The following is a 13281-nucleotide window of genomic DNA, read 5'->3' as shown; positions in this document are numbered from 1 at the left end:
CTTTGGGGAAGCCTGCAACAAATGACCGCTGCCTCGAGCAGCTCTGAGTGCGGGGCTTTCCACTGTGGTCATAACTCACCTCCATCCCTGCTGGGATCTCTGTGTGTGTTTCTGCAGACGCAGCACTCAGCTCCTCTCTCTTCCTGAAGGCTGGAGGCTTATTAGCTGCCCAACTGCAGAACTGAATCCATAGGGCATTTTCGGATGCTTTAACGCCTATGGAATTCAGTTCTCAAAGCCAAGCAGCCAGTCCTCGCCGACTTCCCACTGCCCCGTGCGGCTGGGTCTCCATCTGCAAGGAGGAAAAAATAGCAAAGAGCTCACAGTGCCGATGACGCAGTGCAGGCAATGAGCTGACACAGATTTTGCACTGGGGAGCTGCTGTGGGAAGGGGGCTCTGGCACTGCTCTGCCCCAGGTGCAGCACAGGGAGCTGCAGCTTTATTTGGAAATGTTGCTGAAGTTGGCTTCTTATTTTTTTCCTAGTGCTTCCACATGTCACCCTGTCCTTTGGAGCTGCTGCAGAGCATCAGGTCAGCCCTGAGCTCTGCAGTATGCTGGGAGAACTACTGCTTCTTGTAGATGAGGATGTTGGGAACAGGTGCCTTAGGAATTTTGCCTATGTACCTGCTTGCAGCTTGTGCTGCTGCTGATGCCACAGGTGGGCAGTGAAGGGGAAGACACAGGGACCCTGGTGAGCAGCACCAAGCTGCTGCCAGCAGACGGGGCAGAGCCTGTCCCCACTAAATGACATTTGTTTTCAGCCCAACCAGGAGCTGGCAGCCGAATGCACTGGAGACATGTTTTGGCTCAGCTGTGGCTCAACGCGGTGCTGACGGCAGCAGCTCACGGTCGCTGGGAAGGAGCACAGCTGGGAGGGTGCATGCGGGAGTCGAGCCCCCAGCTCTGACAGCTCGGCTTCGGGATGGGAAATGACACACGGCCTTGAAGCACCAGCAGAGATTTCAGTGAGGAAGCACCCAGCAGGTTTTGGCATGAGGAACAAGCTCTGCGGTGGCTAAACAGCCTGCCTGGGCATCTATTTAAGTCTGCCTGCAGGGAACCCAAGTTCAACTGGGGCAGTGCGAATCCCCCATCCTGGCTGGGTGCCTTCTGCTGCCACTGTGTCGGTTGGGAGAGGTGGCTCAGGGCCCTGGCAATGCTCTTTCAGGCTGTCTCCGGCTCTCAGCCACTGTGAGCAGCCACTGCTTTGTGAGACTGAAAGGCAAAGGAGAGGGAAAAGCTTTCCCTAGGCTTCCACTGTGTGCTGATTTCCAAAGGAAAGGGAAGGGTTTCAGGCAGAAAAGCAGGAGGGAGGTCAGCCTTGACATGTCCTCCCTGTCATGTCCCAGGAGATGTCCCATCCCTCTCTGTGCAGTCTGTGGAAGTGATGGCCATGGGGCCACACAGTATGCCTAGTGGTGTACTCTTACCTATTCTGTGCCCTGGCATGCCTGGATGGAGCAGGGCAAGCCCCAGCCAATCTGGTTTTGGCATCCTGACTGTGGGGCCTGGGCATCTCCCACAGTACTAGGGCAGTTTGCCCTGGGCATGATGGGAAGCATGTGGGAACTGAAGCACGAACAGCTCCAGATGCTTCATTTTGCCTGTGGCTATTCCTGCAAGCTGCATCCCCACAGTGCAGCATCCCTGAGGCTCTACCGCAGGCACGGCACCGCAGGCACCTGCAGGAAGCAGGGGCTCATCTGGCAGAAACTGGTTCCTACATGGGGTTTTGGGGAGCTGAGACACTGGTGCATCCCATGTGCTGCCTGTGCCAGGCTCCTCTCTGAGCTCTGCCTTTCAGTGTCCCATCTCCAGGCTAATAAGGAAGCTGTGCCCTGGCGTTGGCAGTGCCAGCTAGTTAGTATGGGAGCTACTGATTAGAGAGGATGTTCCTGGGACCAGGCAGCAGCATCACATGGGTGTTGCACACCCTTGGCACAGGACATTCATCCAGATGGTCCTGCTTTGTCTTCTCAGGAAGTCTGCAGAAATGGTTATGCACAAACACCCCCCTCCATGGTTAAATGTCAGTGGGATGGCTCCACTTCCACAGATTGCCCCAAAAGCTGCAGCTAGAACTGAAGCCAAGCTGGAGAAGCTCAAACTTGTGGATCTGCCATCTCCTTCCCTGCAGCCTGTGTTGGAGCAATCAGCCTGACAGCAGCAAGATGCATCCTTGCTGCTCGCCCTCACCCACAGCTGGGCTTCAGCTCCTGGAAGAGCAGCAGCATGGGAGCAGCCCTCACCCTGGCTCTGGCATAGCCCCCCCCGCAGCACTCGACCCCGGCACTCACCGGCAGCTCCCGGCTCTGTCTCTCTGGCAGCAGGACTGTGAGCCGTGCCGCGGAGGCACCGTTAAATACTGCAGCCGTCTTACTCACTTCTCTTCCTGGATGGCAGCGTGCGGGGTTCCCACCCACTTCTTTCACCTTTGGTTTCCAGGCTTTCTGAGAAAAGGGGAAGCCGTGGGAGGGAGCGACCGGCATCCCCGTTCCAGGGAGCCAGTTGTGGGGAGATGCGGCCTCCAAGAGGCTCTGACACCCTGGAAAAGGGCAGATGTGGGAACACGGGCTGCTGCCTTGGGCACAGCCAGGAACCACCAGTGCTATGGGGCTGAGGGGCTTCTCCTGCCCTGGCTGAACTTTGCCCCCCTGGCACTGCTCAGGAAACACTCAGCTGTGCCTTTGGGGACGAGGTATTCCCTCTAGGACTCAGATGGGACCTAGCATCACCCGGCCTTGGGTCAGCCACCTCCTCTCCCACTGCTCCCAGCCTGGGGGTTGGAACTACATGATCCTTGGGGTCCCTTCCAACCCGGGTGATTCTGTGATTCTATGATTCTGTGATTCTGAGGTGACACCCAAATCACTCACATGTGTGGTGAGCGGTGTCTGGTCTCAGCCTGACTGCTGGCTGCATTGGGGCATGCGTGCGCCTTTTAACCCACTTGGTACACCTCCAGCTCCACAGATGTGTGCAGCCCTTGCAGCCACTGCTGGCTTTGGCAGGGTAAGGGAGGGCTGCTGGGACTTCTTTTCCTCAAGGTGACACTGACTGCTGTCCTGCTGCTGTCCTGCCCCCTCGCACCACTGGGCGCCATTGTTCTGCTCAGACATGACATCAGGTCCCCCAGGGCTCCCCTCTGAGTTGGAAGCGAGAGCGTGATGCTGGCAGGGGCTGCAGCACTGAGCCAACACTCCCTGTGCTCCTACAGCAACGGGCAAACACATCAATATGGGAAAAGGGTACACGGGTGGAAAGCAGCACCAGCACTGCTATCTGCCTGGGCTGTGAGTGCCCGTGTGCTCTGCTAACAATTGTCAAACGTTTGTGCCTCTGGGGGCTGTGTGTTTCAGGGCAGGAAGCACCCGGAAGGCCGCAGGGCTGAGATTACTAAGCTGCTGGCGGCGGGGCTCCAGTGGCTGCTTTACACCTGAGTGCATGAGATGGAGCCAAGGGATTTACCAAAACGATCCCTAATGGAGCCAGCATCTCCAATTCAAAGAGCCTGCACAGCAATGGCTCTGCTCATACTGCAGCCCTCTGGGCTAAGCTTCCCTCCACCTGAGGAGACACTTCTTTCCCGTGTCACATTTTCACATCCTTAGAGAACTTTTGGCCACACAGACAGAAACTGGGGGACATTTCGTGAGCCCACAGGAATGCAAAGAAATGGAAATGACTGGGGGGACACACAGGATAGAGGAAACGAGCAGCCTCCTCACATTTGCTGCACTGGAAGCACAATCAGCGGGAAGGGAGTTTCTCAGGGATTGTTTTTCCCCTCCAGGTTCCTGTTTTCCCTCCAGCCCTGCTGGGAAGGGCTGGTATTTTCCCTGATGGACAAAGCCGTGTTTCTGCTTGAAAGAATCCTCAGCAGGGTCAGGAGTTCCGTGTGGCCAAGCAGGATGGGTCCTACAACAGATTCAGATCTGTGACCCAGCCAGTGCCAGAGCCCCAAGTGCCAGCTCTCAGCTCCTGCACCCGAATCTAGTGGCAACAGCCCCTGAGTTGGGCTGGAGTCAGGAGGACCCTTCATCAGCAGCCTCACATTGGGATTTTGGGCGCTGAGCCCTGGTCCCACAGCTGGGTTAGGGGCATGTAGTGTGCCAGTTCCCACAGCACTCCATGCTCACAAACATCTGACAAGAAATGCCAAGGGAAATGTCAGCACTGCTAGGCAAATCCTTATAGCTAGCACTGCAATCAACACGATATAAAGGCTTGGGGATTGGCCAGCACTGCTCTTGCAAATGGCAATCTTTCCTTATACGTGGGGGACGCTGAGAGGTAAGAGCTGGCGTGCTCTTAGCGCTGTAAGCATTGCACGGGGTAGTGGGATGCAGGCGCTTGGTGGTGCTGGGCTGCAACTCCCCAGACCGGGAACTGGGTCAACGCTGCTCCCGGAAATCCAGCGGGGATCCACCCACTGGTTACAGAGGAAAGTGCAGTGAATCATCTGTGCATGGTAGGAAAACGCACCAATCGTTGGGGGTTTTCAGACCTTTCCAGGCAAACCGAAGAAGCTGGAGCCGGGCGTGGAGGGACTGAATCCTACTCAGCATCCTGTGGGGTACCCAACTTGTCCCAGCCACCCTACAGGGCAGCCCTGTGCTGCAGGCTGGCAGGATGGAGGTGACAAACAGTTCTCTGCTGCAGCTGCCCACACGCATGGCACGGAGCCCTGGGGATGCCATATGGTGCTTCACCGAGCCTCCAGGACGCAGAGCTGGGAGGGCGCCCTGAGGCAGTGGGCACGGAGCGGTGGCTCATCGGGGCACGGGAACACGCCGGCAGCGGGCACTAGGGGGCCGCACGCTCCTGCTGTTGCTGTCGGAGGAGCTCAGAGAGCGGCCGTTCTGCTATGGGCTCGATGACCCGATGGAGAGAGCAGCGTAACTTCGGAAAACCATCCACTGCGTACCTGAGGTGGTGGCTTTTTTTTTTCTTTTTTCCTAAATATGAGTTCCTCTTACAGCTATCAGGAGGAAATTAAAGCGCCCTCTGGTACAGCATCTGCTTTCTGTTGGAAATGCAGGGTATGGTAGTTAAATCTCCTGTTGGTGTGTTGGGTTTTTGTGTTTTTTTTTCACTTGCAATGCAAGGGTTTGGTGCAATCCCTGCTAGGGAAAACGTTGTTGCTGCAGATCCCAGCCCCCTCCAGCAGCTGTTTGTGTGCAGGGTGCACACCAATGCAGTCCTGTAGCAAAGCAGCAGGTTGGGGAACTCTACTGAAATGTGTAAGCTTTCCTCTTGCCTATGGAGGTGCAGTGCAGAACCCAGCACGGGCTGGGATGGGAGGTGTTCTGTGCTGGATGCAGCTGCAGCAGTGGTCCTTGGACGTCAAACTGCCACGTAAACCTCAGCTGTGAGATCTGCACTGCAGCAGTTGCCCTTAACTCGAGGCTTGATGTGCGGATCAGAACAGGCTGTTTGTGTACAGGCAGCAGTCTTTCTTTGGTAGCTTATCTGCAGCTGTGGGAGGCTGAGGGTATCTGCCCAGACTCACTCTGAGATTGAGAAGGTCAGGTTTGGCTGGAAGCAGGAGGCTGTGGTAGAGAGAGGCTGCTCTGAGATGAAAACATGCAACAGAGCATGAAGAGACCCCCACTGGTGCTGCAGCCAAAACTGAGAAACATGCTAAAACTTCAGTGCTGCCCTTCTTGGAACCTGAACATGGTCACATTAATACAGTGCGACTGAATTAACATAGCTGTACTCAGTTGCCCAGCAAAAGAGCATCACACTTGCTGTTAACACAGGCCGTAGTTGCCAGTGCTGAGCATACAGCATCAGCCCCATGGTGTTGCATATCCACTGCTAACTTCGGATAAAGGTGTTAAGGATGGACTTCCTTGAACGCGTGAGGAGCTAATGTGTAGTGACAATGCTTTGTAATGCCTGAAAATCCTTAGTATGAAGAACATCAATGACTGCTGTAGAAATGCCTGACTTTTCTTAGGTGGGAATTGTTCCAGCCAACCCTGCATATTGCCCAATTTTGTGTATTTCTAGCAGCAATTTGGCTGTAGATCCAAGAAAAGCTTATGACTCATTTCAGCCCTGTGGTATGGGCCAGCAGTACGGGAAAGCTTGCTTGAGTGCTAGACTGGGAGGGTGCAGAAAAGCATGCGAGGCGGGAAGTGAGCTACGCTTGCTGCCCTGTGCCTGCAGGAAATGAAACGCAACAATCTAACTTGAACTCTCAGGAAGGGTGAAGTTTACTTTAAAGAAAACTTATTTCACTCCTATTTTCACAAGCTTCATACATTCATCCTCCCACACTCATGGATGCCAAGGCAAGGCCAGAGCTGCCTGACCTGCAATGCTTGTGTGATGCAGTGGATGAGATGCTGCTGATCCTGTGAGCAGCCCAAGCCCAGCTTTTGAACCAGTTTTGGGGCAGGCCTCTTACCAGCCCTTGCTTAATTGTTTTGGTTCTCTTACAACAACCTTAGCTTTTCTGCTATGAATCTCTGCATTGCTCTATGAGTGCCTGGAACAGGCAGGTGGATGTTCTGCATTTTGTGGGCGTGGGATGACTCCCAGAGCTCCAGTGGGTGGGAGCAGTCCCTCCACAGGCTGTTCCACAAATGTTGCTGCCGCCCTGGTTTTAGACACAAAACATAGCTCTAGATGGACAAGCTGTAAGAAACCTGCAAACTGTTGGCTTTCCCAGCCTGCTAAGTCCCTAAATGAATCATCCTACTGGAGTAATCATGTTCCTTCTGAAAGTCAGCTGGGATTTCATGTTTATTCCTGATATCAGCAGCAGAGTTGAAGGGGGAAGTAATAACAAAAAAAAGAGAAGGAAAATCTAAACATTCCCTGCTCCTGTCTATTCCTTGCCATATACACATTCAAATCTGTCACCTGTTTTCTTTTACCTCCTGTTTCATCCTCGTATGTGCCACATACAAAGAGATGGAGCTGGTCTTTGCTCCTCATCCCTCTGCTATTGCTGTATAGGTATAGCAAAATAATCCTAGGCAGGCTTGAAGGAAAAGAAGCCTCATTCTGCAGCTGTTCAGGTGGGATACGGAGAAGCAGGGCTGAGAAGCAGGCAGATGCAGGCACCAAACTGCACTGAGCACTCAGGGTGGTAAAAGATGGGTGTGAACACAGCTGTGGGACAGCCAGCCTGCAGCGCTGGTAGCTAAGAGCCAGGCATAGCTTAAAAGCATGATTAGCTCACATGTAATCAAAAAGACTGATGAGAAGAAATGTGATAGCAGTGAAAGGAGCGGTACACCGAAATAAGCATGGAGCAATTCTGAATTCGGCTCTGTTTTCCAGCTTCTCAGTGTTTGGTTTGCTTGGTGCAAACAGATGACATGAAGGGAAAGTAAGGCTCCACCTTTCCTGGGTGCAATTAGTAGCTGCAGGGGTAAGAGTTATTCTAATCAAGAGAAGTTTAAAGTCGTTCATATTCTGACAGCTGCACTTGTGCGCCCAGCGAGTGCTGCTGCGCATGTACCACCGACCAAGGCCTTCTGAATGGCGCACACAAGCTGTATCCGCACCCAGAGCGCCAAGCCGAGGGCACCGCCCCGCGTTCCCGCCAAGGACTGGGCCCGCCCCCTCCAGGCACGCACCAATCAGAGCGCCGGGCAGAGGGGAGGAGCGGTGACCGTTCTCCCCTTCTCCTTTCGGCGCGGAAGGCTGGTCCCACCTCCCGCTCTCGCCGCAGCCAATCGTATCTACGCTTTGTCTCCCTGTCCCGCCCGCGAAGGTGAAGAACCAATGCGAGGCGCGAGTTCTTCAGGCGCTCGGCCAATCGGCGAGCTAACCTAACACCGCCACCGCCTCACGCCTACGGCTCCCGGGTGAGGGTCTCGGGCGCGGCCGTGCTATGGTGCCGGGGTCAGGCGGTGATCCCGCATCTCTACCCCTCCTCGCAGGATCGTTCGGCCGCTGCGCGCCATGACCCGTCCGCTCGGCGTGGGCTCGCCATCATCGAGCCCGGCCTCTACCCGCTCCGGGCGCCATTTTAGGCCGACAGCGGGCAGGGGGTCGGCCCAGGACTGCAGGTACGGGCGAGGGGCGGCGGTCCCGCACGGAGGGAGAGTGGGCAGCGGGGCCGGTGCTGTGCGGAGCCGGCAGTTGGTCTCGACGGCCCTTATCCCGAACGCTGCGTGCCGGCCGGGAGCGTTCAGCGCGGGGAGGGCGTGGAGCTGTTGGGGCGGGTCCGGAGAGGGCACGGGGATGTGCGGAGAGCTGGAGCCCTATGGAGGCTGGGCGAGGGAGATGGGCTCGGAGGAAACGGCTGCGGAGCACCTCGGCCCGGCCCTGCAGTGCCTGAGGGGAGCTGGCGGGCGGGAGGGAAGCGGCGTCGTGTACGGGGTGACGGTGGCGGGGCAAGGGGGAGCGGTCCTGAGCTGACGGGGAGATGTGGGTTGGATGTCAGCAGGAAATCCATCGTCAGAGGACTGTGAGGCACCTGCACTGCTGCCCGGAGCTGTGGGTGCCCGTTGCTGGAGGTGCTGGCGCTGGGTTGGATGGCGCTGGGCTGGTGGAGCATGCAGCCCATATCGGAGTGGAGCTGGGTGACCATTAAGATCCCCTCCAACACGTTCTGTGATCCTTGTGTGGCCCTTCCAGCTTGGGACTACACGTGGTTCTGTGGTTCTTCTCTGCTGTGTGTGTGACTGCTGGCTCTGGTTGCACAGAAAGGTTGGGGCCAGGTGAGCCCCAGCACTCCCTTCCACCTCAGCTGCCTTGCGGTGGGCAAGCAGCCTGGCAGTGACAAAAGGAGTTGATGCTGGGTGGTGTTTTCAGATCGTCGTCCAAAATCTGTGAGTCCTGTAGCTGCCTGCATGCCCGTCATGTCTCACTGCTTGCTGTCAAGCCTGTCTGCAGGCTTCAGCAGTTGGACTGTAAAGAGAAGCCTTAGGTTGCCGCTGGTAGTGCCCCCCATTGTAAAATGTACTCTCATAGAAGTTCTGTTAATAGCACAGTTAGTCTTCAGATCTGATGAATCTGCCCGTGTTCTGAAAGTCTTAATTCTGCCTAAAGACTTGGATAAGGCTTTTCAGAGGCTGCCAGATCAAGGAGGTTTTGCTTCTAGCTGTATGAGGCAAGTGGCAATTGTCTCAGAGCCTCAGAGCCTCAGGCAATTGTAGCAGAGCCTTATTTTGTTTGTTGACACAGATCCTCTGTTTTGGTAACCCTGAAGGCTGGAAGAAAGGGTGGAGCTAGAAGGTCAGTTCCTCTTCTGTTGTTGCCTGCCGGTGAAAGTGAAAGTACTCACATGGTTCAGTTTGGCTGCTCATGAATATTTAAAAACAACTTTGATCTAAGAAAAAAAAAAATACATTCTGCTGTGTGACAGTCCTCTGAAAGAACATTGTGAGGTTTTATGCGTGACTGTATAGTTTTTTTTTTATCGTTAAGATGGTACTTTTCAAGGTTTTTCAAGATAAAGTTGCTAGGTAAAAAAGCAGTAGATAGCGATTAATGTTGATTCATCAGTTGTTCTTCCTCTTAGGGCTGGTTTTTGTCCTTCTATTAAAGCAGTAATGGAAAGCTGCTTGTTACAGCCCTGTGCTCTTGGGAAGCTCTTGGGAAACAATCCACTTTTTATTGATAGCACCTCTGGTCTCTCAGCTGTGGATTTACAAGGCTCTGTATGATTATGGTGCAAATACGGTGCTTGTTACAAAGTACTTGCATTCAACTGAAGGGCAGCAAAAGGATTCCACTGAGGTAGGGATGTGGTTGAGGAAGGATGAGCAGAGCAAAGGTCTTTGGCTTTGGTTTATCTTCAAGTGCAGAGAAGGAATCTGTGCAGTAACTGGAGATGAGATTCGGTCTGCCCAAGTGGTTTGTATTGCACGTACCAAGGATGGCAGCCTGGTTAGGAGCCAGGACCGTTCTGGGAAGCTGGGCAGTGCTGAAGCTGTGAGCACTGCGTGGCCTCTGAGCTGCAGGAGTGGCCCCAGGCAAGTGCTGAGTGCTCCCTGCTTGGAAGCAAAGCCACAGCCACAAGCAAATGGGAATTTCAGCCTTTTGATTCTTCTGTTGAGCTGAAATTGCCCATGAGGGGGTGTCCATGTCTAACAGCGACCAGACTGTGTGAGTGAGGTATGGTCTGAATGCTGAAATACTGCTCTGCACTCAAGAACTGCGAGCTAGTGCTCGCTGATCTTACTGTGTGCATGTAAAAATAGATGGCTGCAGGTGGCTGTCCCTGTTGGGAGCCAGGAGATGCCTGCAGCTCCTGCTGGAAGCCGTGCTGCTGATGGGGCTGTTCCCACTGAGGAGCTGTCACAGCACCATGAGCGCAGCTGGGCTGCAGCCAGGACGGGCCCTGTTCTCTACACCTTCCTGCTTGCTGGCTCTGGCCTCTCCTCAAACACACTTCATTAATCTAACAGCAAAACTCATTTGGTGGGATAGTGAGTTGAATTAGCAGCTGATTTGTTCTTAGAATAAGCAGTCTGTGTGATTCTGACCTTAAAGCACAGCATTTTCAGCCAGAGCTGCCAGCAGCAATGGAGAGGTTGTTAATGCCATGGCATCGGGTGCTGGTGAGGTCTCTTTGGCTTTAAGCTGGGAGGGTGGTTAAGACTCACAGGGTTGATAACAGAAGTGGTGTTTGAGAGGAAGCTGACAGGAGGGCTTCATTAGCGAGGAGTAAAGGTTTGCTTGTTCTGATCTGTCTGAAAGCTGAACTCCAGGTTGAAATAAGAGCTGCTGGCATTAACAGCAAAACAAAAAAACCCACAAAACCCCTCTAAAAATAAATGTCAGCTTTTTGCTTTATTGGCTATGTGGACATGTAGGTATTGTTCTTTCAGACGATAATATTTATCTTTTCTCTTCAGAAACCAGTCTATTACAGAGTTCTTCAAACCAGTTTTAAAACAAGGTAAATATAAATGTCTTCCACTAACAAAATGAAAAATAAAGAGTTTTAATTATGTAGGTCTGCATAAGTCCTGACTCTTTCCAATCTGGAGCAGTGGCACAATGACTTCAATTTGCCAAACATGTCTAAATGAGCACATTTATACTTTTTCCTTAAAAACATAACTGAATAAATAACTTCCTGCTAAAATGAGCACGTTTAAGTAGCAATGTAATTAGTAAAGTCCTTTTATCACACTTAGGCTGGGTGGTTATAACGACGACAGCCATGTGAAAAATCATGCAGTTGTGATTTGATATGGGAAACAGATTGTGTAGTACTAACAAATGCTAAGCGATTGAGTAAATTTACTTCGGGCTGTGTGGGGGGGAGGTGAAATACCAAGCAATGATGAAGACTCTTTCCCCCTCCCCCCAGTATTGTGGTTGTGAATGATAAGTCTTCTCTTTTGCTCTTTCAGACCTTGGCCATAGAGACAGAAGTGTGTTGTGCTCCTCAGACACAGGAAACGTAAAAGATGCAGGAATTGAACTGTCTGTTCTACATGCTGGATGCTTTGAGAAGCAAACGACTCCTGCAAAGAAAGTTAGAAGGAAAAAGATGCCAGACCCAACACCAAAAACAAGTCCTATATTAGATGCCTTCTGGAAAGGAATTGAGAAAAAAGGCTCTGTAAACTTATTGGAGGACAACGCAGTATGCAAGGCACCGGGTTCAGCATGGCCAAGGGTTGTGATTCGGAAACTCTTTGTTACTGCAGCATCTCCCAGGAGTGTGTTGGCTGAAAAAGATAAAGGTGTCAAGCCTGAGCAGGGAAGAAGTGAGAAGTATGTGGATGTAACAAGAACACTGCTGTCTTGTGAAAACAGTTGGGAGCAGAAAACTGACTGTATGGATACAGAAGAGACCAGCTCAGACTCGGATGGATGGGTTGTAGCAGAAGCTGATTCTTGGAAGGCTGGTGCCAGAAATAACAGCAATGCAAACAGCACATCTCTGTGCCACAGCTCAGGGCTCCTCTTGAAGTTGCCGTGCACTCCGCCTGACTCCAAGTTTAGGTTAGCACTGGGAACTCTGCACAGAGGAGGAAAGCAGAAGACACGTAGAACGAAGCAATCTAAGGCACATCACTTAAAGCCATTTTCAAGAACAAGTGTATCACATCAGGTGTGTTTAGAAAGGTGGTTAGGATTGAAACTGGAGACTGCTGTGCATGCAGCTCTTGATCTAACGTAGGCTGAAATTCTGAGTGCTGCCTTTTGCATGTGCAACAAAGCTTTTTCTTCCTCTGTAAACGTTGGGTTGTGCCATTAGTAAGCTGGTTCATAATTGTTTCTCAGTAAATGAGAAATTCTGGCTTGAGAATAAAAAGGCTGATGTAGCTGCAAGCATGCAAATGCAGTGTGATTTATATGGTCGTTATTTCGTAGAGCAGATGTCCTTCTGGGAGTGGTGTTGTGTTTTCTCATGCTGTAACGTAGGGAACAGCCTGGCAGATTTCTGCTCTTTAGAAGCTGTGGTGAATATCAATTCAGATTTATGAACTTAAGCCACAGTGGTTGGATAGAATTGGGAGTAATCATATCAAGTATGTGGTATTTCAATACAAATTGAGTTATGTTCTTGTTTTAGACAAGCAAGAAGGCCCTTTAAAGAGTAGGTGTTTACTTAAGAAATCATTGTGTGCTTCCACAAGGTATGAATGAACACAAAGAGGATTAAGCTTGTCTTTTTTCTCCTTAGCACCATTCATTCTGCATCTGATTGTCTGTGCTTACTGTAGTTTTGTAGTTAAGTTCCTCATGGATTGTTGAGGGAGGCCAACTGGCCCAGAGAGATAGGTGGCTAACGGCCTTAATTATTACTGCAATACAGTGATTTAGAAACAGGCCAATCTGAAGAAAAGTTGGGAAAAAAAAATAGGGTGTGGAGGAAGAGTCCTTTTGATGAGACCATTGCTGCTGCATTTTAAGCTTGTCATGAAGTACATTGTTGTATTTCTGAGAGTGTGTGAGACTGAATGTATTCCGGAGCCAATGCTCAGCTCAGGACATCAACACTGTTTTTAAAACGTGTGCAATTAACATTTTATCCTCTTTATTTTTAGGGAAATGGATATTCAAGAAAAATATCACGTTCTGCTTCGAGGGAGGCTGCCTCAGGTAGATGCAGTACTACTCTGGGATTAATTAAGCTGTCAGGTTCATCGCTTACTGTCTTTATGTTTTTCTGTTGCATGTATGTAGTTAAAATAGATTCTCTAGCTTGTGATATGTATTATGGTAATTGAGTGCAAGATAAATGAATGTGGAAGTTGTCTCAGAAAGAGGGTTGTTTTGGTAGTGGGATTCAGGTGATTAGGACAATTTGCATACAATTGTATGGATGTCAGTGATAGTGACAGCC

The 13281-nt window shown here is 51.6% G+C and overlaps 1 protein-coding gene across 3 annotated transcripts in view; it reads left to right on the top strand.

The window, feature by feature from the left end:
- The first annotated feature begins 7747 nt into the window (after positions 1–7747).
- SLF2 (SMC5-SMC6 complex localization factor 2) overlaps positions 7748–13281 on the top strand; it is a 28005-nt gene continuing 22471 nt past the window's right edge. For 2 of the 3 annotated variants that reach the window (XM_048944779.1, XM_048944778.1), the window contains exons 1-4: positions 7748–8035; positions 10832–10875; positions 11336–12042; positions 12983–13037. In XM_048944779.1, coding sequence (XP_048800736.1) covers positions 7929–8035; positions 10832–10875; positions 11336–12042; positions 12983–13037 — 913 coding nt within the window. In that variant the 5' untranslated portion in view covers positions 7748–7928. The remainder of the gene's footprint in view (positions 8036–10831; positions 10876–11335; positions 12043–12982; positions 13038–13281) is intronic. The other variant, XM_048944780.1, reaches the window with a different exon arrangement.

The sequence above is a fragment of the Lagopus muta genome, chromosome 5 (assembly GCF_023343835.1).
Source record: "Lagopus muta isolate bLagMut1 chromosome 5, bLagMut1 primary, whole genome shotgun sequence".
NCBI lineage: Eukaryota > Metazoa > Chordata > Aves > Galliformes > Phasianidae > Lagopus > Lagopus muta.
This window is presented reverse-complemented; position numbering and strand designations above follow the sequence as displayed.